Here is a 27131-nt window from a genome sequence, read left to right on the forward strand (position 1 = left end):
CTAAAAGCTGTTCGAACAAATCTCCTAAATCAATTCAAGGAGATAAAGGAAAATATGGCTAAAAAGATACAGGATATTAAAAAACCACGTAAGCATAAAAAGAATTTGAAATTATAAAAGAAACATAACAGAAATTATGGGAATGAAAGACACAATATAATTGATTAAAATACACTAGACACGTGACAGCAAATTTGAACTGGAAGAAGAAAGAATCAGTGAAGTAGAAGATAAGACAATCAAAATCTTACAGACAAAGGAACAGACAGAGGAAAAATGGGAAAAGTTGAGCAGAATCTCAGGGATTTGATAAAATGTTTGAAGTAAGTACTTCCCTTACAGTAATAACATTGAATGTTAATAGATTAGACTCCCCAATCAGAAAACACAAATTGGCAGATTGGATAAAAAAATATGATCCAACTATATGCTGTCTATAAGAGACACATCATGGATGCAAAGACACAAGTAGGTTGAAATGAAAGGTTGGATAAAAGGTGTTCTACACAAACACTTAACAAAAACAGCTAGAGTGGATATACTAATATCAGACAAATAGACTTTAAATGCAAAACTGATAGAGAAAAAGAAGGTATACATATTAATAAAAGTAGCAATCCACCAAGAAGAAATAATCATAAAAATTTTTGGACCTAACCATGGTGCCCAAAAATTCATGAGGCAAACACTGGCAAACTTGAAGGGAGAAATAGATATCTTTACAGTGATAGTTGGACATTTCAATACACCACTCTCATCAATAGATAGAACATTCAGACAGAGGATCAATAAGGAAACAGAGAACATGAGTAATATGATAAGTGAACTAGCTCTAACAGACATATACAGATTACTGGGCCCTGTGTCAGTTTGAAACTGTTATGTACCCTAGGAATGGCCATGTTCTTTTAATCCACTCTTGTAGATGCAGACTTATTGTGGGTGGGACCTTTTGATTAGGTTGTTTCCATGGAGATATGACCCACCCAATTGAGGGTGGGACCTTTTTGATTAGATTATTTCCATGGAGGTGTGACTCTGCCCTTTCACGGTGGGTTGTAGTTTACTGGAGTCCTTAAGAGAGCTCAGGGAGAGAGTTTGCCCAGAGCTGACAGAGACCAAGATGTTTGGAGATGCTAAGTTAAGAGATGAAGCCCAGAGTTTGCCCAGAGGAACTAGGTGAGAATCCACAGACACTTAAGGAGAAAGCCACTGGAATCACAAATTGAAAACAATGCAACCTGGAAGTAAAGGACAAGCAGATGGCAGCCATGTGCCTTCCCGGCTGACAGAAGTTTTCTGGACACCATCAGTCTTTTTCTCAGAGAAGGTATCTACTTCTTGATGCCTTATTTGGACATTTTCTTGGCCTTAGAACTGTAAATTTGCAACCTAATAAATCCCCATTTTAAAAGCCAATCCATTTCTGGTATTTTGCACCCTGCAGCCCTAGCAAACTGGAACAGACCCCCAAACAGCAGGATATATATTCTTTGCAAGTGCTCATGGATCATTCTGTAGGATAGACCTCATGTTGAGTCACAAAACAAGTCACAATAAATTTAAGATTGAAATTACACAAAGCAATTTCTCTGACCATAATGGAATGAAGCTGGAAATTGATAACAGGTAGAGGGCTGGAAAATTCACAAATATACTGAAGTTAAATAACACACTCTTAAACAACCAGTGGGTCAAGGAAGAAATTGCAGAATTCATTTCAAGACAAATGAAAATGAGAATGCAACATATCAAAACTTATAGGATGCAGTGAAGGCAGTGCTGAGCAAGAAACTTATAGCCCTAATTGCCTACATTAGAAAATAAGAAAGAGCTAAAATTCAAGACCCAAGAGTATACCTGAAGGAATTAGAAAAAGAACAGCAAACTAATCCCAAAGCAAGCAGAAGGAAAGAAATAAAAGAGATTAGAGCAGAAATAAATGAAATTGAGAATGAAAACAATAAAGAATTAAAAAAAACAAAAGCTGGTTCTTGGAGAAGATCAATAAAATTGACAAACCCTTAGCTAGACTGACTGACAATGGAAAAACAGGGAAGATGTAAATAAATAAAATCAGAAATAAGAGGGGAGACATTACTGTTGATCATATAGAAATAAGGATCATGAGAGGATACTATGAACAACTGTATGCCAACATACTAGAAAACTTTGATGAAATGGACAAATTCCTAGAAACACAAGAACAACCTACACTGACTCTAGAAGAAATGGAAAACCTCAACAGACCAATTACAAGTAAAGGATAGAAACAGTCATCAAAACCCTCCCAACAAAGAAAAGCCAAGGAAGATGACTTCACGGGGGATTTCTACCAATCATTCCAAGAAGAATTAATACCAATCCTGCCCCAAATTACAAAACCTTGAAGAGGAAGGAACACTGTCTAACTCATTGTTTGAGGTCAACATCACCTAACATCAAAGTCTGATAAAGACACTACAAGAAAATTACCAACAAATTTCTTTAATGACCATAGATGTAAAAATCCTCAACAAAATACTTGCAATTCAAATCAAACAGTGCATGAAAATAATTATACACCATGTTCAAGTGTGTTTTATCCCTGGTATGCAAGGGTTGTTCAACACAAGAAATTCACACAATTTGAAGGGTAAAACCACATGGTCACCTCAATGCAGAAAAGGCATTTGACAAAATCCAGCATTGTTTATTGATAAAAACACTTTGAAAGATAGGAATAGAATGAAATTTCCTCAACATGCTGAAGGGCATGTGTGAAAAACCCACAGCTAACATCATTCTCAATGGTGAAAGACTGAAAGCTTTTCCTTTAAGATCTGGAACAAGACAAGGATACCCACTGTCACCACTGTTACTCAACACCGTGGTAGAAGTTCTAGCCAGAGCAGTTAGGCAAAGAAAAAGAAATAAAAGGCATCCTAATTGGAAATTTGGTGGTTTCAAAAGCAGTTAGTATTGCATCATTTCCTGGCAATACTGCTGCTAGGTATGTACCCAGAACTGAATGCAAGAACTTGAGCAGATATTGCACACCAATGTCTACAGAGTCATTATTCACAATTTCCAAAAGATGAAAGCAACCAAAATGTCCATCAACCAAGAATGGATAAACAAAATGTGGCATATATATATGATGGAATATTATTCAACTGTAAAAAGAAATGAAATGTTAATGCATGCAATAACATGGATGAACCTTGAGGACATTATGTTGAGTGAAGTAAGCCAGACATAAAAGGACAAATTTTGTATGATATAACTGTCATGAACTAATTATAATAGGCAAACTCATAGAGTCAGAATCCAGAATATAGGTTTCCAGGAGATAGATTGGGGTTAGAGAATTGATAGTTGATGCTTAATTTTACAGAATTTCTATTTAGGTTGATGGTAAAGACTTGGAGATGGATGGTGGTATAAATGAATGTTGTTAAACAGGAAACTTTAGGATGTATATATTACTAAAATAATAATTAAAAGATAAAACATAGGCATGTACAGCCCAGTGAACCATATTGTAGACAACAGACTATGGTTAATAGTAAAAGTATAAGAATGTTCTTTCATTGGTTATAACAAATGTATGATATAATACAAGGTAGTAATAATAGGGGAAATATATACGGGAAAATACATCTAATGTAAGTAAATGGATGACAGATGTATTTTAATAATCTTTCATCAATTGTAACAAAGAGAATTATTGTTAAAAAATAGAACAATTATAAAAAAGTGCTGTCGTCAATGGTACCAAAAGTTGTACACCAAGGAAGGTGTTGGTGGTGGGGTGGTGTACAGGAGTCCTGTATTTTAAGCATGATTGTTTTGTAAACTCACATCTTCTCTAACAACAAAAAGGGTGATTCTAGCTAGGGGATAATGTTATAATAGTTTCTATTTTCTTCTTCATATTTTTCTGTATTTTTCACAGATGTAAATGAATATTTTCACATCAACTAGAAAAATAATTTTTTAAGAAAAATCTTCTTTATCCTTAATTATTCCTTTTTACTACTGATTTTCTATTCTGTTCTTCTCCCTTGCTTTAAATTTTTCCATCTTTCTTTAATATCTGCTTTTGTATTTTTTAATCTATTATCCGCATGTCATAATCGTTGAACTTAAAATAATTACAAAGGATTATTTTTCTATTAGACTATCAAGGTTGTGAAGCCAGGGGTATTAAGGCAGTATTAGGTCATATTAACATGTTGAACAACTAAATGAATTTCAAATACTAGAGAGGAAATTTATTTTCCACCTCTGTTATCATACTGGAGCCCTAAGCACTAATTTAGAAGGGTACAATAGTAAGTTGTGCACAACCCTTCACATTCAGAGGAGCTATCAGACTGTTATAATGAAGCATCAGCCCCCCCCCAATCAAATATAACCTATACCTTAGGCAGACAGAAAAAAAATAGGATCTCTTCTAAGTGTCATTTTAATTGTTTTTTTCCTTCCTAAAGGTCATATTTTTCATATAATATGGTCATATTCTGAGCTATGGCTGTATGTTCCAGGGAATATTAGAGCCTGACTAATTCTCCTCCTTGTGTTTTCTTTGAATAATACAGAAAACATAATGTATAAATGTTGCTTGAGAAAATGAATTTATGTTTGTTTTTGAAAATATATCAGTTTGGGTGGGAAAGTGGCAAACTAGGAGCTCCAGGATTTAGTATTTCCACCAGAACAACCATTAAACAGTCAGGAAGTGTCTGAAGCAACAAGTTGAGACTTTGGTTGCTGGTAAATACTTTACAGCATCTGGGGAAGAGCAGGAGGAACAAGCTGGTAAATTATGGTAAAGACGATTAAATTGCTCTCTACATGCAGTGGTTAGTGGTTGTGGCATGCTGCCATGAGGTCCATCCCCTGGTTAGCTTGCTGGTGATAGGAAAGTACATAAAAATCCTCTTCCTCAAGACCAGGAATAGGCACAGCCAATCACTGATCATGACTTTTGATCATAGACTTTGGATTGCTGAGGCATGGCTCTGAAGGTGGCCATTGTCCAACCTGTTCCAGACAAAGGCAGCAGAGCACAGTTAAAGATGCACTGCTTCCTCAGGGCTGCAAGGGACAAATAGTTGAAGCGCTGCATTTGCTGGTCAGGCTAAGAAATCTCAGCTTTGAGAAGTCGTGGAAAAAGCTCTTGGCACCTTTTCTGATCCCCTCAGGGCACTTTGGAGTTGGCCTGTGCCCCCGTTGTGGGTCCCTGGTGCTGTTTTGCCTGGGAAACACTGACTTGAGGAATCTCTCACAGCATGCCCCCCTCCCAGGATTTGCACTCCAGGCAAAAGCAGCTTGAGACAAGGAAAGGAGGGTAAGAAACTATAGAAGCTCCCTGCTTTAGACACATGGGTGAGGGGAATTTCAAACTCTTTTATATAGGGGAACCCCAAAACAACAAACAAGCATAGGTCCAGGAGAAGACACAGGCCCAGGAAAAAGGGAGTACCCTTCACACTGCATTTGCCTAGGGCAGAGCTTCTTGATAGGAAGGCTGAAGTTGAAGAAAATCTCAGTCATATCACCAGCTGGTTACAAAATCAACAAATAGACATCTCAGGAATTAAATGAGTTAACATTTAAAAATATTAAAATGTATAGTGTGCAACAAAAGAGTACAATACAAAGAAACAGGAAATTATAGCCCATACAAAGGAAGAGGATAAAAATCCAGGCAACACCAGTGAAGAAGACCAGAATGTGGACATACCAAATGAAGATTTCAGAAAATGATCTTAAAATGCTCAACGAGTTAAAGGACAACAGAAAGAAAGAACAGCAGATATCTGGAAAACAATGAATGAGCAATATGAGAATCTTTGCAATGAGATAGGAATGTTTAAAAGGAACCAAAAAGAAGTACTGGAGGTGAAGACCACAAGAGATGAAATGAAAAATTCCCAGGAAGGTTTCAAAAGTAGATTGGAGCTGGCAGATAAAAAATCTGTGAACTTGAAGAGAAGACATTTGAAATGAGATAGGCTAAGGAGCAGAAAGAAAAAAGAATTATAAAAAGCCAAAATGGCTAAAGATCTCTCTGGGATACCATCAACCATAGCAGTATACACATTGTGCTGGTTTGGATGTATTATGTCCTTCAAAACACCATTATCTTTGAGGTAGTCTTGTGTGGGCAGGAAATGTATTGGTGTTGATTTGGTAGGGGACTTTGGATGTTTCTGTGGAGATGTGATCACTCAACTGTGGGTGAGATCTTTCACTGGATAATTTCCATGGAGGTGTGGCCCCACCCATTCAGCATGGGCCTTGATTAGTTCACTAGAGCACTATATAAGTCAGATAGAAGGAGTGAGCTTGTTACAAGAGGGACACTTTGAAGAATGCACAGAAGCTGAAAGAGTAGCTGCAGATGAAAGACAGTTTGAAGATGGCCACTAAAAGCAGACTCTTGCTCTGGAGAAGCTAAAGAGGACAAACACTCCAAGAGTAACTGAGAGTGACATTTTGAAAAGGAGCCATGGCCTAGAGAAGAACATTCTGGGAGAAAGCCATTTTGAAATGCAACCTGGGGGCAAGTAGACTCCAGGCGCATGCCTTCCCAGCTAACAGAGGTTTTCTGGACACCATTGGCCATCCTCCAGTGAAGGTACCCAATTGTTGATGACTTACCTTGGACACTTAATGGCCTGAAGACTGTAACTTTGTAACCAAATAAACCCCCTTTATAAAAGCCAATCCATTTCTGGCATTTCACATTTTGGCAGCATTAGCTAACTAGAACACACATTATGGGAGTTCCAGAAGGAGAAGAAATAGATTAATGGCAAGAAGAAATATTCAAAGAAATAATGGCAGAAAACTTCCAAATCTAGGCAAAATATGTGCATATGTACATCCAAGAAGCCCAGAGAACACCAAACAGAAAGAAAAATACACCCTATCATATGTTGTTCACACTATCAAATGCAAAGTACAAGGAGACAGTTCTGAAAATTGCAAAAGAAAAGCAAAGTGTTAAATACAAGGGAGCCCCAATTTAGATTGAGTGCTGATTTCTCATCAGAAACCATAGAGGCAAGAAGGCAGCTGGTTGAAATACAAAACATATTGAAAGCATGGTGTGTGCAGTATATAAAAGAAAATTATTTTATACAGTTCTTGCATTTTATATTTAGCAGTCATGTTTGTCATTGCACTTCCTTAACTTAGCACAATGCCTTGCAGATTAAAAAATTCTCAATAATATTGCTAGAATGAATTATTTATTTAACTTCCACATAGACATTTTTCCTTCATAACCATGCATGACAAAGAAAAATATTATTTAACAATATTAAAACATGCAGATAGGAACAAAATTGCCCCTCCAGTTCATAAATAATGTTGCAATTTATTCCAAAAGTTATATTATTCATTTTTGAAATACTTAAAGTGCTGAAAGAAATAACTGCCAATGAAGAATTTTATATCTGTTGAGACTTTCTTTCAAAAATAAAAGATTAAGACATTATTAGATAAACAAAAGCCAAGGGGGTTCACCACCACTAGACTTGCCCTACAGGCAATGCTAAAGGGAGTTTTTCAGACTGAAAGGAAAGGACACTAGAGAATCGTTCAAAGAGGCATAAAGAAATAAAGTCCTCCAGTAAAGTTAAGCATATAGGTTAATTATAAGTACCAGTATTATTTTAGTGATTTGTTTGGTATTTAGCTCCACTCCTTACATCCTACAGGTGCTAAAATGCAAATGCATAAAAAGTAATGATAGATCTATGATTTTGGACATGCAACGTACAAAGACACAAGTGGTAACCAGAACAAAAAATGGTGCAGGGGTAAAGGGGAAATATGAAAAGTATGTGTGGATGTGTGTCAGTTTGGATATATTATGTCCTCCTGAAAAGCCATATTCTTTAAAGCAATCTTGTTGGGGGCAGATTTATTAATTGTTTTGATTAGGGTGTGACCTCTTGATTGAAAGTGTCCATGAGATTTGATCCTGCCCATTCAGGGTGGGTCATTTTAAATAAATCACTGGAGTCCTATGAGCAGCTGAGAGAGATCTTTGGAGACAGCTGTTGAAAGCTGGTGCTTGTAGATGCAGACAGAAGGATGTTTGGAGATGCTAAGCTAAGAGCTGCTAGCCCCGAGTCTGCTCCAGAGAAACTAAGAAAGGATCCCTAGATGGTTTGATGCACAGGAGCTGAAGAGGTTAAGAGAGACAAGCCCAAAGACATTTTGGAGAATACCATTTTGAAATGCAACCCAGGAGTAAAGGAACAGCAGATGCAAGTCATGTGCCTTTCCAGCTGACAGAGGTGTTCTGGATGCCATCGACCATTCTTCAGTGAAGGTATCCTCTAATTGATGCCTTAGTTTGGACACTTTAATGGCCATAGGACTGTAAACTTGTAACCAAATAAACCCCTTTAATAAAAGCCAATCCATTTCTGGTGTTTTGCATAATGTTAGCATTAGCAAACCTGAACAGAATGCTATTGACATTAAGTTGGTATCAAATCAAATATGACTGTTAGATATTTAGGATGTTAAATTTAACCCCATGGTAAGCACAAGCAAAACAGATGAAAAATATATTCATTCAATATTGTACAACACAAAAAATAAAATATATATAAAAGTAGTTATTAAAGGAAGAAATAGGGACAGAAAAGGTATGACTTACAAAAATTAAATAAAATATCAGAAAAAAGTCCTGCATTATCAGCAGTGAATTTAAATGTAAATGACTTAAACTCTCCTATCAAAAAGCAGCAATTGGAAGGACAGATAAGCAAGACCCAAATACATGCTGTCTGCAAGAGACTTACATTAAATACAAAGATACAAGTAAGTGGAAAGTGAAAGAATGGAAAATATACCAGGCAAATGGTAAACAAAAGATATCTGGATAGCTATACTAATGTCAAATCAAATAGACTTTAAGTCAAACATAGTTTTGAGGGACAAAGAAAGTTAGTACATATTGATTGAGGAGTCAATTCAACAAGAAGATGTAACAATTACAAATATATATGCACCTGAAGCAGAGCCCCAAAATACATGAAATAAATACTGACAGATTTGAAGGGAGAAATTGACAGTTCTACATTAATAATAGGATAGTTTAATACACCACTTCCAATAATGGATAGACCATCTAGTCAGAAGATCAATTAGGAAATAAAAGAATTGAAAGTACTGTAAACCAAAGACCTAACAGACATATGTAGAAGGCTTCACCAAACAATAAGAGAATGCATATTTTTCTCAAGGGAAAATGGATTTTTCTCCAGGATATACCATATGTTATGTCACAAAACAAGTCTTAATCCATTAAAAAACATTGAATTTATACACTGTATCTTCTCCAAACATAATGGAATGAAGCTAGAAAACAATAACAAAGGAAACAATGGAAAATCACAAAGACCCAGAAATTAAATGACATACTTCTAAACACCAGTGGATTAAAGAGGAAATCACAAGGGAAATTAAGATATATCATGAAAAAAATGAAAATGAAAACAAAACATACCAAAACTTAGATGCAGCAAAAACAGTGCTGACAGGCAAATTTATAGCTCTAAATATTACATTAAAAAAAAGAAAGACTTACAATCAAAGACCTAAGCTCAAAACTAGAAGAACTAGAAAAAGAAGAGCAAAGTAAATACAAAGCCAGCAGAAGGAAGGAAATAAAAATGATTAAAGTGGAGATAAATGAAATAGAGAACAAAAAATGAGAAAGAATCAACAAAACAAAAAATTTATTCTTTAAAAAGATCAGTAAATTTGACAAACCTTTAGCAAGACTGGCAAAGAAAAAAAGAGATTACAAATAAAAATTAGAAATGGAAAGGGGGACATTACTATCAAACACACTGAAATAAAAAAGACTATAAGAAAACACTATGAACAACTCTACACATAAACATTAGATAACCTAGATGAAATAGACAAGTTCTTAGAAACATGTAAGCTACCTACACTGACTCAAGAAGAAATAGAAGATCTCAACAAACCAATGACTAGTAAAGAGATTGAATGAGTCATTAAAAACTTCCCAACAGAGAAAAGACCAGGACCAGATGAGTTCACAGGGGAATTCTTCCAATCATTCCAAAAAGAATTAATATCAATCCTGTTCAAATTCTTTAAAAAATTGAAGAGGAAGGAGCACTCCTTAATCTATTCTATGAGGCCAACCTCACCCTCATATCAAAGCCAGATAAAGACAAGAAAATTACAGACCAGTATCTCTTACAAATATGGATGCAAAACTCCTCAACAAAATACTAGCAAACTGAATCCAACAGCACATAAAAAGAATTATACACCATGAACAAGTGGTATTTATCCTTTGTATGCATGGGTGGTTCAATATAAGAAAATCAATTATTGTAATACACTACATTAGCAGATAGCATGATAATCTCAATTGATGCAGAAAAGGCATTTGACAACATCCAGAACCCCTTCTTGATAAAAACTCTTAGAACACTAGGAATAGAATGAAATTTCCTCAATTTGATATAAGACATATATGAAAAATTCAGAACTAACATCCTACTGAATGGGGAAAGACTGATAGCTTTACCTCTAAGGTCAGGAACAAGACAAAATGCCCACTGTAGTCACTGTTTTTCAACACTGTACTGGAAGTTCTTGCCGGAGCAATTAGGCAGGAGAAAGAAATAAAAGGCATCCAGATTTGAAAGGAAGATGTAAAACTTTCCTTATTTGCAGTTAGCATGTTCCTATTTACAGAAAATCCTGAAAAAAATCCACAGCAAAACTCCTAGAGCTCATAAATGAATTCAGCACTGTTGCAGGTTATAAGAGCAACACACAAAAGTTGGTGGTGTATCTATACCAAAACAATGAACAATCAAAAGTAGAGATCAAGGAAAAAATTCCATTTATAACAGCAACTAAAAAAAATCAAATATCTAGGAATAAATCTAACCAATGATGTGAAGGACGCATGCACAGAAAACTACAAAGCATTGCTTAAAGCAACCAAAGAAGAACAAAATAAATGGAAGGACACTACATGTTCATGGATTGGAAATGAAATATTGTTAAGATATAAACTTTACACAAGTGATTTATAGATTCAATGCAATCCCAATAAAAATTCCAACAACCTTCTTTGCAGAGTTGTTAAAATCAACCATCAAATTTATTCAGAAGGTGAAAGGATCTCAAATAGCCAAAGCCATCTTGAAAAACAAGAATGAAGTTGAAGGACCCATAGTTCCAAGTCCTAAAACTTAACAGAGAAACACAGTAATTAAAACAGCATGGTACTTTCACAGAGACAGACATATAGATGAATGAATTCAAACTGAGAATTTAGGGATGCCTCACATTTATAGCCAACAGATTTTTGACAAGGGGGTAAAGAACTCTCAATTGTGAAAGAATAATATTTTCAACAAATGGTGCTGGAAAAACTGGATCTCTTTGAAAAAAAAAAAAAGGAGGATCCTTTCCTTACACATTTTATAAAAATTAACTCAAAATGGGTCAGAGATTTAAATATAAGAGCCAGAAGTGGGAAAAAAATCCTTCTGAAAGAAAACATAGGGATGCATCTTTAGGACCATGTGTTAGAAATTGTTTCTTAGACTTTATACCCAAAGCAAAAGCAACAAAAGAAAAAAGAAGAGTGGAACCTCATCAAAATTAAAAACTTTTGTACCTGAAAGGACTTTATCATGGAAGTAAGATGACAAACTATACAATGGGGAAAATATTTGGAAACAATATATCTGATAAAGGATTAATATCCAGAATATATAAAATCCTTCAATGTTTAACAAAAAAAATCAAACAATCCAATTAAAAAATGGGCAAAAATCTTGGTAGATGTCTTGCCAAAGAAGAGATACAAATGACTAAAAAGCACATAAAAACATGCTCAACATCATTACCCATGAGGGAAATGTAAATCAAAACCATAATGATACACGATTTCACACCCATTAGAAAGACTGCTATTACAAAAATAGTAAATTACAAGGATTGGGGAGGATGCATAGAAATAGGAACATTCATTCATTGCTGGTGGGAATGTAAAATGGTATAGCTCCTGTGGAAAACAGTTGGTAGTTCCTCTGAATGTTATGTATAGAATTACCATATGACCTGGCAATCATATTACTAGATATAAATGCCACAGAATTGAAAGGAGGGACTCAAATAGATATTTGCACACCAGTATTCACAGTGGTATTATTCACAATTGCCAAATGATGGAAGCAACCGAACTGTATATCAACTAATGAGTTGATAAACAAAATGTATATACGTACAATGGAATATTATTCACTATAAAGAGGAGCGAAGTCTTGATACATGCAACAACTTTGATAAGACTTGAAGACATCACATTGAGTGAAATAAACCAGACACAAATGGACAAATATTCTATGAACTTGCCATTTCCAAATAATTAGAATAAGCAAACTCATAGTCAGAATCTAGAATATAGGTTACCAGGGAGTGGGTTGAGGACAGGGAATGGCAAAGTTAAGGCTTAAAATATACAAGATTTCTATTTGGAACAATGGAAATGTTTTGGAAATGAATAGTGGTGATGCTAGTACAGCATTTTGACATAATTAACAGTATTGAAATATATATCTGGATGTGGTTATATTGGGAAATGTTAGGTTGTGTATATGGTAACAATAAAAATTTAAAAGTAATCCATGAAACTACAGTACACAGTGAACCCTAAGTTAAACCATAGACTATAGTTAATAGTACAATTATAAAAATGGGCTGCCATCAATTGTAACAAGTGTTCTACACCAATACAAGGTGTTAATAATAGGATAGTATATGGAAATTCTGTATTCAAGAATGATTTCTGTATTCAAGTATAATAAAGGAGATAAAAGATATCATTTTGCCTATGCAAAGTACAATCTGCATTTTAAATTTACATGAATCATTTTATTTTTCCTTTGGTTAGAATGATATGCATATGTGTATAATTATAATTAACTGATAGCAGTGTCAGTGCACTTGCCCCTGAATGTTTCCACATCTAGATCTTTCTCACAAGTGGCAGCTTATTTGCTATAAAACCAGGTTCCCAAAGTTGGCTGCATTTATAAGATGAATCACCTTGAACACCCTCAGCTTGGTCCTTGGCTTCCGTTATCCACATTTAAACCTCCCTGGAAATAGTTTCCAGTATAGAATCTCCCAAACTTGCTTCTAAAGATTCAGGGATACCTTTTACATAATCTATGGAATCAGTTTTAAACTTGGTTCTGAAGACATAGTGCAGGAAGAATAATTCACATGTTTATCATTTGGGCTCTTTGGATAAGAAGCACAATATCAAAGCAAAGAAAGTTTGAATTTGAGAAGACATTATTTTTGCCTAAATTCTGGTGTTTTCTTTTCCATTTCCTCATTCTTAAAAGTGACATAGCTATGTTGGGGGCTAAGAATTTCCATTTATAGTTAGCACAGGAATATTTGGAAATATTGTCCTTAAACAGAAGTAGTGAGAAAAAGAGCAAGAACAATTAAGTCTCTCCATGCACATCCAAAAATTGTACTGTCAACCCCATATGTCAATTTCCTCACAATTACATCCTAACCTACTGCAATATAATTTTAACCTCCTGAGGCAGAAACTATGAGTTATTTCTTGATTTTCTCTCTTCCCTCTCCTGTAGTGGAATCTGTGACCCAGATTGATTCTGTTACTACAAAGTGTCAGGGAAATAGGATCTCCTTCTGTCTTGTTGCTGTACCAGGTATGGCCTGCATTGCCAAGGCCACCTCAGTGTCCAAGGTGGCTGTGCCAGCACAAAGAAGGAACAGGAGGAAGAGAAGGGCATGCCCTCTCCAAATAAGGAAACACCTCAGAAGTTGCACATACCACTTCCCTTTCATTCCACTGATCAAAACTTATACACATTAAGTCATTCCAACATGTAACAGAAGCTGGAAAATAAAGCATTTACTTTGGATAGCATCTATTCAGTTAAAAGGCACAGATTGTACCACTACAGGATAACATTCTCCTAACATAGCACTGGCCTAGTACCTGCCACTAAGTGCATAGTAGTTGCCTAGTGAATGCTTGAGTAGAATCTATGTACAGTTTCATATACCCTTATTCTTTCACCCATTTGAACAGTACTTATTACCTCTCTTAAAAAGTTAATCAAATAGAAACATCATTATGATATAGGGTCATGTGAAACAGAAAAAAATAGGTGTCCAGGAGTGAAAATATGTTCTGTAATTTGTTTTTTTCTAACTGTCCCTTGTTTAATTACTGACTGAAGTGAAAGAGGACTTTTATTTTGATGACATGGCTAGTCACTTTCAGGTTTGGAGTCTGGGATAATAAACCAGAAAAATTTTAAAGGGTGCTATAGCTTTAAATTTAATCTAAATAAGAGCATCATAAGTCTGTCTCTATATAACGACAAAACATCTGGATAAAAAGTATAAAATTCAGTTACCAGGTTGAGATTTTGTTTATTTAGTGGCAAATAAACATATAGATGCTTAAAAAAAGATCTTTATGATGGCAAGTCTTCAATGGTTTTTACAAAGACAAGGAAATAAAATCTAGAAATTGGGACACCACTACCAAAGAACTTCACACAATTTCAGAAGGCTCTGGTCTTGTTTCTATAGATTTACCATTTGCAGAAAACTTGCATTATTATTCTGATGAAGAAGCACTTAATGTTGGATGTTTTTTCTTCCTTTCGTAAGTTTTTAAAAGAAACTAAATTTCAGAATTACTAGGAAATAGGTATTACTATGACTAACTCCAGGGTGAGATCTTAAATATATTAGGTCCCTTACTCATTCTCACATGAGTAACTCCTTCTAGGCTCACTGAAGCTATCTGTTTGTATAGAATTGCTCTAGAATAAAATTAATATGGTGGTTACATGCACACACACAAATATATACAAATTATTATTTCAAGCAAGTATGTGTTATGGGATGTAATTATAACGCAATTTTAAAAAATTGTTTAGTAATAAAAAGTTCAATTATCACTATAAATTACAAAACATGGTGTCAATTCATAAATTAAAATCAGAGGACTATTTAATAATCAGATTTTGAACTTGATTTAAGGTTGAAACTTCTCACTTCCCCAAGCTCTTTACTTACTCAATTCTGCTATTCTTCCTTTCCCACTTAATTAGCTATATTTGGACCCTTCCATGTTTGGAGAGGACAGAAAATAGGAAGAAGTAAGGCCTTACTTAAATGATTAAGAATTTGGCATCTAGCTTTGGTGCTTTCTAGATTTGGTAGATATTTAAAACTAACTCCCTTCTAGGAACTTTTGATCTTTGAATTCTCCTTCTCTACATTGTTGGAACTGTCTAAACTACAGTTCCTTAACATGGACAAATGTGTCCATATTCCAGCTTGAGTGTACTCCTTCCTCAGCCCTTAGGCAGTTGGAGATGATTTTCATTCTTAAGCCTAAGATCTGTTCATTCCTCTAAGTGGCTTCTTGGACAGGACCTAAGTTGATGGGACTCTTTTTTGCATCATCTACATTTAGCCAATAGGACACATTCAAGCATTATTTGCCCAGCATACACTTTTGATGAAACTCCCCAAGGCTACCACCTACTTTTTACTCTGCTGAATAAGCACCAACTCTTTTTGCCTTTCAGATTAAAGGACACAGGTGTGAGTCATAAGCTGTGTTTCCTAAACTGCGAGGGTTGTCTTAGGGTCATATTGATCTCCTTTTTAAGACTCCTTTCTCAGCTAGAGATAAAGGGAAAAACAAATCTACTCTTCATATTTTGGGGTGGTTCTGATGGGATGAGAAATATTAGCATACTGCTTTCCAAAGACAATCTTTTCAAATATCCTCTTCATACCTCCAGTTCCTGGCACATATATACCCTCAATGCAAAGCATCAGGTTCTGTCTGTTCTGTGAATGGGCACCTCTTATGCAAAGTTTTATGGATGTATTTATGATGATGTTTCTTGGTTTGGCAGTGGCTCTTGGCTAGGAGTGGCAACAGCTAGTATTACAATCTACCTAAAGATGGTGCTTGCGCAGTCAGTGTCCATGGAAGGGGGTATATAGAAGATGGAGCAGAAATGATCATAAACACTTAGCTCCTGGGGTGACTGCCTCTTTACTCCATTGTGCAAAACCCTCTTTATTTGCCTATATGTAAATCATTTCCTCTTATAAACTGAAATGGATGCTCATTTAGTCAGACAGTCTCTTTTCTAAATGTGAATTTTTTTTTCATAAAATACTATTATGTTTTAAAGCAGTAGTGAGCCTGTAACTCATGGATTATATAAAATGGGGACATGATGGCAGCAGGAAATGATTCCAGGGTAAAAATACTTATATATACACTAAACATTTTTCTTGTAGACTTAATAAACAATGATTCTTGTGCTACATGCATTATTGCTTTTCAAGCAAAGAAAGATGTAATGAAATACAAGTTAATTTAAAAGTATTACTAAATTTACAGTACTTGTTTGTCTTACATATTTTCTTAGTCAGCAAAGTAACTATTCTCTTGTGGGAATGTGGAAAAATATTTTCCTTATTAAAAGATCCTCTTCCTTGAGAAGATTAGGAAACAGTGAGTAAAAGGAAATAAGAGAGCACATAAAACTTGGCAAGAGAATTACTTTTAAGAAAAATCAAACTCAGGGATCCTATAATTTTTTTCTATTTTATGCCAAATATGTAGAAAAATTTGGACTATCCTTTTCATCCCTCAATTTTAGGGAATACTATATTTCATTGGGAGAATTTTATAAGCAAAGAGAACATTTTTATAGAATAAAGAGCATGGACTTTGGAATAAAAAATCTTAACTTAGAATCCCAAACGTTAGGCTCTTACATTTATTTGTCTGCTTACTTATTAGTTCCTCAGAAAGTTGTAAGTTCAGTGGGTTTAAGGACGGTGGCTACTTTATTTATTAATGTATTGCCAGCACCTAAATATTTCTCAGAAACAAAAAAAGGGAGCATACTAAATCTCTGGTCTTAAGAATACCCTAAGCTAAAAGCTACTATAAAGTTTTCAGGAAATATTAGTTATGATAAGAAATTCTTTCTGTCAAATAATTTCATCTGATTCCTTTTCTTCCTCCATTCTTGAAATTCCTAGCTTTTCAAATAATGGAACCAATAAACTCATGTTACTGGAAAGCCAGATATAATGAATACTTACCATAAGCGACAAAATAAACAATGAGTCCAATGACCACAGCAGCAATCACCATCATTAAGACACCCAGGGAAATCTTTCCATATCTTGTGAGTTTCATTTTTGTGTTTGACTCTCTTCTGAGCAAAAAAGGACAGGAAGTGCAAATGTTAATATGAGCATGATATAGGACTTTCTCAGAAAAAACATGGGATTGACATTAAGTATAAAAATATTATTTTACATTAGTTATGGTTTCAGTGGACTGATGAGCTTGGAAAACAGATAAAGAATTAGTGAATACAATATTTGGTTTGTCTAATTTTCATTGCATATGAATAATGGTAATAATAAAATCAATATTCATTTGTTCATTCAGCAAATATTTATAGGTGTCCTACTATGCTAGGCACTGTTCTAGGCACAAAGATCTCTTCCCTATGGAGCGTACATTTTACCAAGGGGAGACAGAACACAAACAAAAATATAATTAATAAATAAATTATATAACAAATAAAGAGGTATTCAGTCCTGTGGAAAAAAAGAAGAGCTAGGTTAAGAAGATTAGACATGTGGAAGTGGCCATGAGATGGTTGATGATGGCATGACATGATATTAAAGAGAGTGGCCAGGTTAAATCTACTGAGAAGTTAAAGTGATCAGACTTCAAACAGGTGAGGCAGTTAACCATGTGAAATGTTCCAGGAAAAAGGAAAAACTAGACAAACGCTCTAAGGTAGGAGCATGCCTGGTATGATAGGGAGCCAGTGTGTCTGGAGCAAGAAATGAAGGGAGGTGTAGTAAGAGAGGTACTTAAAGCCAAAACCACATAGATCAATGTGGTTCATGATGAGAATTTTGGCTTTTTCTCCGAGTGAAATGGGTTTTGAACAGAGGAGTATGTTGATCTGACTTAACGTCTTAAAAGGATCACTTGGCTGGATGTGTGGAGAATCTGTTGTAGGCTGTGAGGATAGAAGCAGAGCAACAAGATAGAGTGATTAAAATAAGCCAAGCACAAGATGATATTGGCTTGAACCATGATGGTAGAGGTGGAGGAAATGAAGAGGCCAAATTTTGGACATACTTTTAGTATAGAGCCAACAAGGTTTCCTGATAGATTAGATTTAGAATGTGAGAGGAAAGGAGTCAAGGATGGTTTCAAGGTCTTTAGCTTAAGAACTCAAAGGATGGAGCTGTCATCAATTGAAATGGGGAAGGCTGTTGATGGAGCTGGTTAAGGGGCCATGATTATCAGTTCACTTTTGTTCATTATGTTTGAGATGTTTGGTTGGCATCCAAGTAGAGTTGCAGATTGGATATACAAAGTGGAGAGAGATATGGATTGGAGATATAAATTTGGGATTCATGCATATATAGATTAGGCTCTAGGACTAGACAAGATCATCAAGAAACTAAACATAGATAGAAAAGACTAAGAGATAGTTACTGGATAATTCCTACGCAGAGAGATTAGGGAGAAGAAGAAGAAGACCCAGCAAAAGAGACCAAGAAGTAAATGACCAATGAGGTGGGAGGAAAACCAAGAGAAAGTTCATATCTTTGAAGCCAGTGGAAGTGTATCAAGATTGAGGGAGGGGATCAACTGTGTCAGATATTGCTAATTATGCAAATAAGATGAGCAAATGATCACTGAAAATTGACCAGTGGATTTAGCATCATGGAAGTAATTAGTGACTGTTCCTGTTTGCTAGAGCTGCCATTATGCAAAATACCAGAAATGGATTGGTTTTAAAAGGGATTTTATTTGGCTACAAATTCACAGTTCTATGGCCATCAAAGTGTCCAAACTAAGGCATCAGCAAGAGGATACCTTCACTGAAGAAAGGCCAATGGCATCCAAAACACCTCTGTCAGCTGGGAAGGCACGTGGCTTATGTCTGCTGATCCTTTGCTCCAGGGTTTTGGTTTCAAAATGGCTTTCTTAAAAACATCTCTGGGTTTGTCTCTCTTAGTTTCTCTGGAGCAAACTCTGGGCTAGCATCTCCAAACATCTCCAAGCATCTCCAAGTGTCAGCATCAATGTCAGCTCTTAGCTTCTCTCCAAAATGTTCCTCTCAGCTGCTCTAAACTCCTTCTGTCTGTGAGGTCTCTTATAGGACTCCAGTGATTTAATTAAGACCCACCCTCAATGGGTGGGATCTATATCTCCATGGAAATAATTTAATCAAAGGTCTTACCCACAGTTGATTGAGTCACATCTCCATGGAAACACTCAATCAAAAGAATCAAAAGTTCAATGTCTGCCCTCACAGTATTTCATTAAAGAACATGGCTTGGGGGGGGGGGGATATAATATATCCAAACCAGCACAGTGAAATTGATGAGAGACATTTTAGAAGAGGAAAGGATATGAAGCTTATTATGGAGGGTTTAAAAGAGAATGGACAATCAGAGACTGTGACTATAGGTTACATTTAAAGGAATTTTGCCACAAAAAGGAGCAAAGAAATGGGACTCTATATCATGGAGGAAATGAGATCAAGAGAAGTTTTACTTTGTACCCATCACATAGGTTTTGAGAGCTATTGACTTTTGCCAGATTAACTTCATCTATTTTTCTGAAGTATTTTACAGTAATTGCAGTAGAGTACTTGCATCATGACATTCAACCCTAAATAATTCAGTTTCTATCTTTAAAAAACAGTAAAAGCATTTTCACCTGACCATTATCATACCTAATGACATTATCAATAACTCCTTAATATCATCTAATATCATGTTCATATTCCAATATCTTTACTTGTCCCTAAAATGTCATTTAAAATTGGTTTGTTTGAACCAGGACCCATCAAAATCTACACATTGTATTAATTTGGTTTTTGTATCTCTTAAGTCTCTTTTATTGTAGAACAGCTTCCCATGGCCCACTTTTTTTTTCTTTATAACATTTACTTGTTGAAAATACTGGGTCAGTTCTATATAATGTTTTACTTAAGAGAATAAATTTATTTATTTTTTTAATTAAACATTTTATTTGGAGACAATTGTACATTCACTTGAAGATGTAAAAAAAAATACAGAGAATAATGTTCTCTTTACCTAGTATCCTACAATGTTAACGTCTTGTCATACCATGATACGGATATTGATACAATCAATATACAGAACATTTCCATCACTACAAGGATCCCTCATGTTACCCTTTTAAAGCTACATACACTGCCCTTCCCCCCTTAACCCCTGGCAGCCACTAATCTCTTCTCCCTTTCTATAGTTTTCATTTCAAGAATGTTGTATAAATGGTAGCATAACATTGTGCGAACTTTTGAGATTGGCTTTTCATTACTCCACAAAATTTTCAGATATTCATACAGGCTCTTATTGTTGTGCTGGTTTGAATCTATTATGTATCCCAGAAAAGACTGTTCTTTTAATCCAATCCTGTAGGGGTGGACCTTTTGTCAGTGGGACCTTTTGATTAGGTTGTTTCCATGGAGAAGTGACCCACCCAGTTCAAGGTAAGTCTTAATCCTTTACTGGAGTCCTTTAAGAGAGACAGAAACACCCTGGAAGAAGCAAGGACCCACAGGAGCTGGGATAGAAGCCCAGAGACATTTTGGAAAAAGCCACTGAAACCAGAAGCCAAATCTGCGAGAGAAGGTTCAGCAGAGCCAGCCATGTACCTTCCCTTGTGACAGAGGTGTCCCAGATGCCATTGGCCTTTCCTCAGATAAGGTATCTACTTCTTGATGCCATAATTTGGACATTTTCATGGCCTTAGAACTGTAAATTTGCAACCTAATAAATTTCTATTGAAAAACCAATCCATTTCTGGTATATTGCATTCTGGTATATTGCAAACTGAAACACATGTATTGCTGGTTTTTCTTTCTTTACTTTTATTGCTATGTAGTATTTCCTTATATGGATATACCCCAGTTTAACCATTTTCACCTTGAAGAATATCTGATTTGTTTCCTATTTTAGCTATTAGGAATCAAGCTACTATAAATATTCATGTACAAATTTTTATGTGAACACAAGTTTTTATTTTTATGGGATAAAAATGCAGCCTCTTAGGAGTACAACTTCTGGGTCTTATGGTAGTTCTGTGTTAGATTTTAAAGAAATTGCCAAAATTCTTTTCAGAGTGGCTATATCATTTTACACTCCCACAGTGAAGGCATGATCCAGTTTCTCCTTATCCTCACCAGAATTTGGTGTTGTGATATTTTCAAATTTTAACCATTTTGAGGAGTGTGTAGTAATGTTATTGTAGTTTTAGATTGCTTATCCTTAATTCCTAATGATATTTTTAACATCTTTTCACAGACTTATTTGCCATCTGCATATCCTCTTTGGTGAAATATGTCTTCATATCTTTTGCCCCTTTTCTGATTGCATTGTTTGCTTTATTCACAGTTGTGTTTGAGAGTTCTGTATTATTCTAGATACTAGTCCTTTGTCAGATATGTAGTGTGCAAACATATTCTCCCAGTCAATAACTTGTCTTTTCATTCTCTTAACAGGATCTTTCACAGAGAAAAAGTTCTAAATTTTGATGAAGTCCAGTTTATCAGGTTTTCCTCCTATGGATTGTTTTTTTGGATCAAATCTAAGAATTCTTTGCATAGCCCTATATTCTTAAGATTTTCTTCTATGTTTTTTCTTAAAGTTTTATAGTTTTATGTTTTATATTGAAGCTTATGATCAGTTTTATCTTAATTTTTGTATAGGTATGAAGTTTAGATTGAGGTTCTTTTATTTGCCTATGTATGTCCACTTGCTCCAGCACCTTTTGTTGAAAAGACTATCCTTCTCCATTGGATTGCCTTTGCACCTCTGTCAAAAATCATTTGGGCTTAATTATATGCATGTATTTCTGGATTCTCTATTCTGTTCCAAAGTTCTATGTTTCTGTCCCTCTGCCAATACAACACAGTGTTTTGGAAAACTTTTAATTTGAAATAATTTCATACTGACAGCATAGTTGCAAAAATAATACAAAACCAATACAGAAAACTCCTATATACCCCTACTCAGATATACAGATTTGCCAACTTTTAATATTTTGCCACACTTGTTTTCAAGATCCATCCATGTTGTATCAGAATTTCATTCCTTTTTACAGTTGAATAATATTCTATTGTAGGTAAACACCACATTTTTTCATCCATTTGCCTGTTGATAGACATTTGGATCACTTCCACCTTTTGGCTATTATGAATAATGATGTGATGGGCATTGACGTAAAAACATCTGTTCAATTCTTTTGTGTTTTCAATTCTTTTGTGTATATACCTAGAAGTAGGGTTGGTGGGTCATATGGTATTTCCATGTTCACTTTTGAGGAACTGCCAAACTATTTTCCATAGCAGTGCATTTGCACTATTTTACATTCCTACCAGCAATGTACTAAGTTTCCTATTTTTCTGCATCCTTTCCAGAGCTTATTATGCTACATTTTATTGATAATAGCCATTCTAGAAGGTGTGAGGTGTTATCTCCTTGTGGTTTTGATTTGCATTCCCCTAATGGTTAATGATGTTGAGCATATATTCATTTGCTTATTGGCCATTTGCAAATTTCTTTGGAGAAATGCTTATTCAAGGTCTGGGCTCATTTTTAATTTGGAGTGTCTTTTTTGTTGTTGTGTTATAAAAGTTCCTTATATATTTGGATATTATGCCTTTATCTGATATATGGTTTGCAACTATTCTTCCACTGTGCAGATGATCTTTTCACTTTTTTGACAATGTCCTTTGATGCACAAAATTTTTTAATTTTGGTTCAATTTATCTATTTTTTCTTTTGTTGCTTTTGCTTTTGGTGAGAAGTCTAAGAATCTGCTGCCTAATACAAGGTCATGAAGACCTTCCCTTATGTTTTCTTTGAAGAGTTTTATAGTTTTTAGGTCTCAAGGTCTATTTTCCTTGCTATTAGTATAACCAACTCAGTTAACTTCTATTTACTAAGCATGTAGACTTTTTTTTTTCTGTTCTTTCAGTTTCAAACTACTTGTGTCTTTGAATTTAAGGTGAGTCTCTTGTAAACAACATATTGTTGAGTCATGCTTTTTATCCATTCTTCCAATCTCTTCCTTTTGACTAGAGAGCTTAACCTATTTACATTTAAAGTAACTGCTGATAATGTCAGACTTCTGCCATTGTTTTCTTTAGTTTTTGTAAGTCTTATACATTTTTTGTCCTTCAATTCTTCCATTAGATGAACTTTTTAGTGAACCATTTAGAATCCCTCCTCACTTCCCTTTTTTTTTTTTTTTTAATTTAAAGCCCATCACTTGATAAGTTGCATGGGCATTTTTAAAATTGTGATTGTTCATGTACCATACAATTATCCAAAGATCCAAAGTGTATAATCAATTACCCCCTGGACCATTATACAGCTGTGCATCCATCACAACAATTGATTTTTGTTCAAGTTTTGGAACATTTTCATTACTCCAGAAAAGAAATAAAGACAAAAAAAAAAGGAAACTCAAATCCTCCCATACCCCTAACTACTCCCCCTCCATTGCTGACTCATAGTATTGGTATAGTACATTTGTTACTGTTTAGGAAAGAATGTTGAAATACTACTAACTGTAATATACAGTTTGCAATAGATATATATCTTTTCCTTTATGACGCTCTATTATTAACTTTTAGTTGTAGTATCATACATTTGTTCTGGTTCATGGTAGAGATTTCTAATATTCATACAGTTAATCTCAGACATTGACCACCACAAGGTTCACTGTTATATACATTCCCAACTTTTAACCTTCAACTTTCCTTCTGGTGACATACATGACTCTGAGCTTCCCCTTTCCACACATTCATGCACCATCCAGCACTATTAGTTATTCTCACAACCTGCTACCTTCACCTCTGTTCATTTCCAAACATTTAAGTTCAACCTAGTTGAATATTCTGCTCATATTAAGCAACTGCCCCCATTCTTTAGCCTCATTCTATATGTTGGTAACTTATATTTCATGTCTATGAGTTTACATATTATAATTATTTCCTATCAATGAGGCCCTGCAATATTTGTCCTTATGTGTCTGGCTTATTTCAATCAGTATATTGCCCTCAAGGTTTCTTCATCAACCCATTTTTTTTAAAGATGGTTTTGCTCACACCCCATACATTCCATCATAAGTGAAAAATCATTAGTTCCCTGCATAGTCACATATTTATGTGTTCACCACCCTCACCACTATCTATATAAGGACATCTACATTTCTTCTGCAAAGATGGAGGAAGAGTCAAAGAAGGTAGAGAGGCAAAAGAAAAAGAAAAAAGAAGAGAAAAAACACAACAAACAAACAAACAAACAAACAAACAAAACCAACATGAGAGCTAGGAAGCACCAAAAGGAAAGATAACCTTAGATCGAAGTAAAATAAAGAGTCAGACAACACCACCAGTGCCAAGAGTCTCATATCCCTCCCCTATACCCCCCTCTTATCTGCATTTACCTTTGTATATTGCCTTTATTACATTAAAGGAAGTATAATACAGTGATTCTGTTAATTATAGTCTGTATTTTACATTGATTGTATTTTCCCCCAATACTTCCCTATTTTTAACACCTTGCAAGTTTGACATTCACTTGTTCTCCCTCATGAAAAAACATATTTGTACATTTTATCACAATTGTTGAACACTCTAGGTTTCACTGAGTTATACAGTCCTAGTCTTTATCTTTCCTCTTTTCTTCTGGTGTCCCACATACTCCTAACGTTCCTCTTTCAACCACATTCATAGTTCTCTTTGTTCATTGTACTTACATTACTGTGCTACCATCACCAAAATTGGGTTCCAAACCTCTCACTCTTGTTTTTTCCTATCAGTCTTAGTGCTCACTTTAGTATTTCCTGCAGAGCAGATATCTTATTCACAAACTTTCTCACTGTCTGTTTGTCAGAGAATATTTTGAGCTCTCCCTCATATTTGAAGCACAGTTTTGCTGGATATAGGATTCTTGGTTGGTGGTTTTTCTCTTTCAATATCTTAAATATATTACACCACTTCCTTCTTGCCTCCATGGTTTCTGCTGAGAAATCCACACATAGTCTTACTAAGCTTCCTTTGTATGCGATGGATCACTTTTCTCTTGCTGCATTCAGGGTTTTCTTCTTATCTTTGACATTTGATAATCTGATTATTAAGTGTCTTGGCATAGGCCTATCAGATCTATTCTGTTTGGAGTATGCTGTGCTTCTTGGATCTGTAATTTTATGTCTTTTGAGATGGGAAATTTTCATTATTTCCTCTATTATTGCTTCTACTGCTTTTCCTTTCTCTTCTCCCTCTGGGACACCAATGATACATATATTTGTGTATTTCATTTTGTCCTTAAGTTCTCAGAGACATTGCTTATATTTTTCCATTCTTTTCTCTATCTGTTCTTTTGTGTGTAGGCTTTCAGGTGCCTTGCTCTTCACTTCCCGAGTGTTTTCTTCTGCCCCTTGAGATCTGCTGTTTTATGCTTCCACTGTGTTTTTTGTCTCTTATCTTGTGCCTTTCATTTCCACAGATTCTGTCAGTTGTTTCCTTGAACTTTTGATTTCTGCCTTATATACATCCAGTGTTTTCTTTATAGCCTTTATCTCTTTTGCCATATCTTCTCTAAACTTTTTGAATGGATTTAGCATTAGTTGTTTAAATTCCTGTATCTCAGTTGAAATGCAAGGTCGTTCCTCTGACTGGGCCATAACTTCATTCGTCCCTGTATAGGTTGCAGTTTTCTGTTGTCTAGGATGTGACCTCCTTGGCCACCCCAATCAGGTTTTCCCAGATGAGAACAGGTTCAGGTCCCAGAAGGAAAAAGTATTCAGCATCCAGTTTCTCTGACGGTATGTCTTTGAGGATTGCCACACCCTGTGCTTTTCTGCCCAGCAGATGGTACTTGTCAGCCTGTCATTCCAGACTGGTGTAAGGAGGTGTGGCCCATGGCTGTTTTCCCCCAGGCTATGGATCTGGTTCTGAATGTAAGGCAGGTAGTAGAGCTGGGCCCCTCCTCTTTCCTCTTGGGAAGATATGCCCCCTAGAGAGAGAGGTCATTTGCATATAAATAGATTATTTGTTTCTCTGACTCTGCTATTTCCACCCTTGTCTGGGTCAGAGTGCTTGTGAATTTAAAATGGCTGAGGCTTTCTCTACTCCAAAGCACTGTGAGCTGAAAATGGTTGAGGCTTTCTCCACTGAGCCACTCAGGTTGAGAGAGAGAGAGAAAGGGACAGAAAGCCCCCTTTCAGGGTCATTCTATGGCACCCAAATCACCTATCAGCCAGAGATTGCACCTGATCCTTTGGGCTCCCTGTCCTGAGGCAGATACATCCCCTGACTCTCCAAGGTCAGTCATCACCAAAAGCCTCTGTCTGCTTGTTGGGGATTCATAGTTTGTGTTGAGTGGTTAACATTAAAACCCCAGTTGGAGCTGGGTCAAGATATATTTGCTTGTTCAGAGAGTGCTGCTCTCTAGCACAAGGCTTTGCAGTTCAGTCTGCATGAGGGAGGGGGCTCTTGGCTAAGGTCTGCAGTTTTTATTTACAGATTTTATGCTGTGATCTCAGGCATTTCTCCCATTTCAGATTGTTGCATGATGTGTAGACATTAGTGGTCATCTCCCAGCAGTTATTCCAGATCTTTTACTTGTTGTTCCTCATTTTTTATTATTTGTTCTGGGGGGACTAACTTCTACTCCTCTCTATGCCACCATCTTCTCCTTCCTCCCTCCTCAATTCCATTTGTGCATATTTTTTCTGATATTTTCTTTGTGGCTACTATGGAGCTGAAGTTTAACATCCTGAATCTATAGTAATCTTGTTTGATTAGATGCCAAAATAACTTTGATAGCATACACAAACTACATTCCTATATGCCTCTGTTCTCCCACCTTTATGCAATTCTTGTCCCAAATCACGTATTTATGTATTACAAGTCCAAAACCTCTAATTTTCATTA

At 35.5% G+C, this 27131-nt stretch overlaps 1 protein-coding gene across 1 annotated transcript in view; it reads right to left on the minus strand.

Annotated features, from left to right (window-relative positions):
* Positions 1 to 27131, minus strand: part of LOC119530283 (transmembrane protease serine 11C-like) — a 101364-nt gene that overhangs the window by 48356 nt on the left and 25877 nt on the right. Inside the window, exon 2 of the mRNA XM_037831429.1 lies at positions 17218 to 17333. Within this exon, the coding sequence (XP_037687357.1) occupies positions 17218 to 17333 (116 nt within the window). The remainder of the gene's footprint in view (positions 1 to 17217; positions 17334 to 27131) is intronic.

This window comes from Choloepus didactylus, chromosome 3 (assembly GCF_015220235.1).
Source record: "Choloepus didactylus isolate mChoDid1 chromosome 3, mChoDid1.pri, whole genome shotgun sequence".
In the NCBI taxonomy this organism is placed as follows: Eukaryota; Metazoa; Chordata; class Mammalia; order Pilosa; family Megalonychidae; genus Choloepus; species Choloepus didactylus.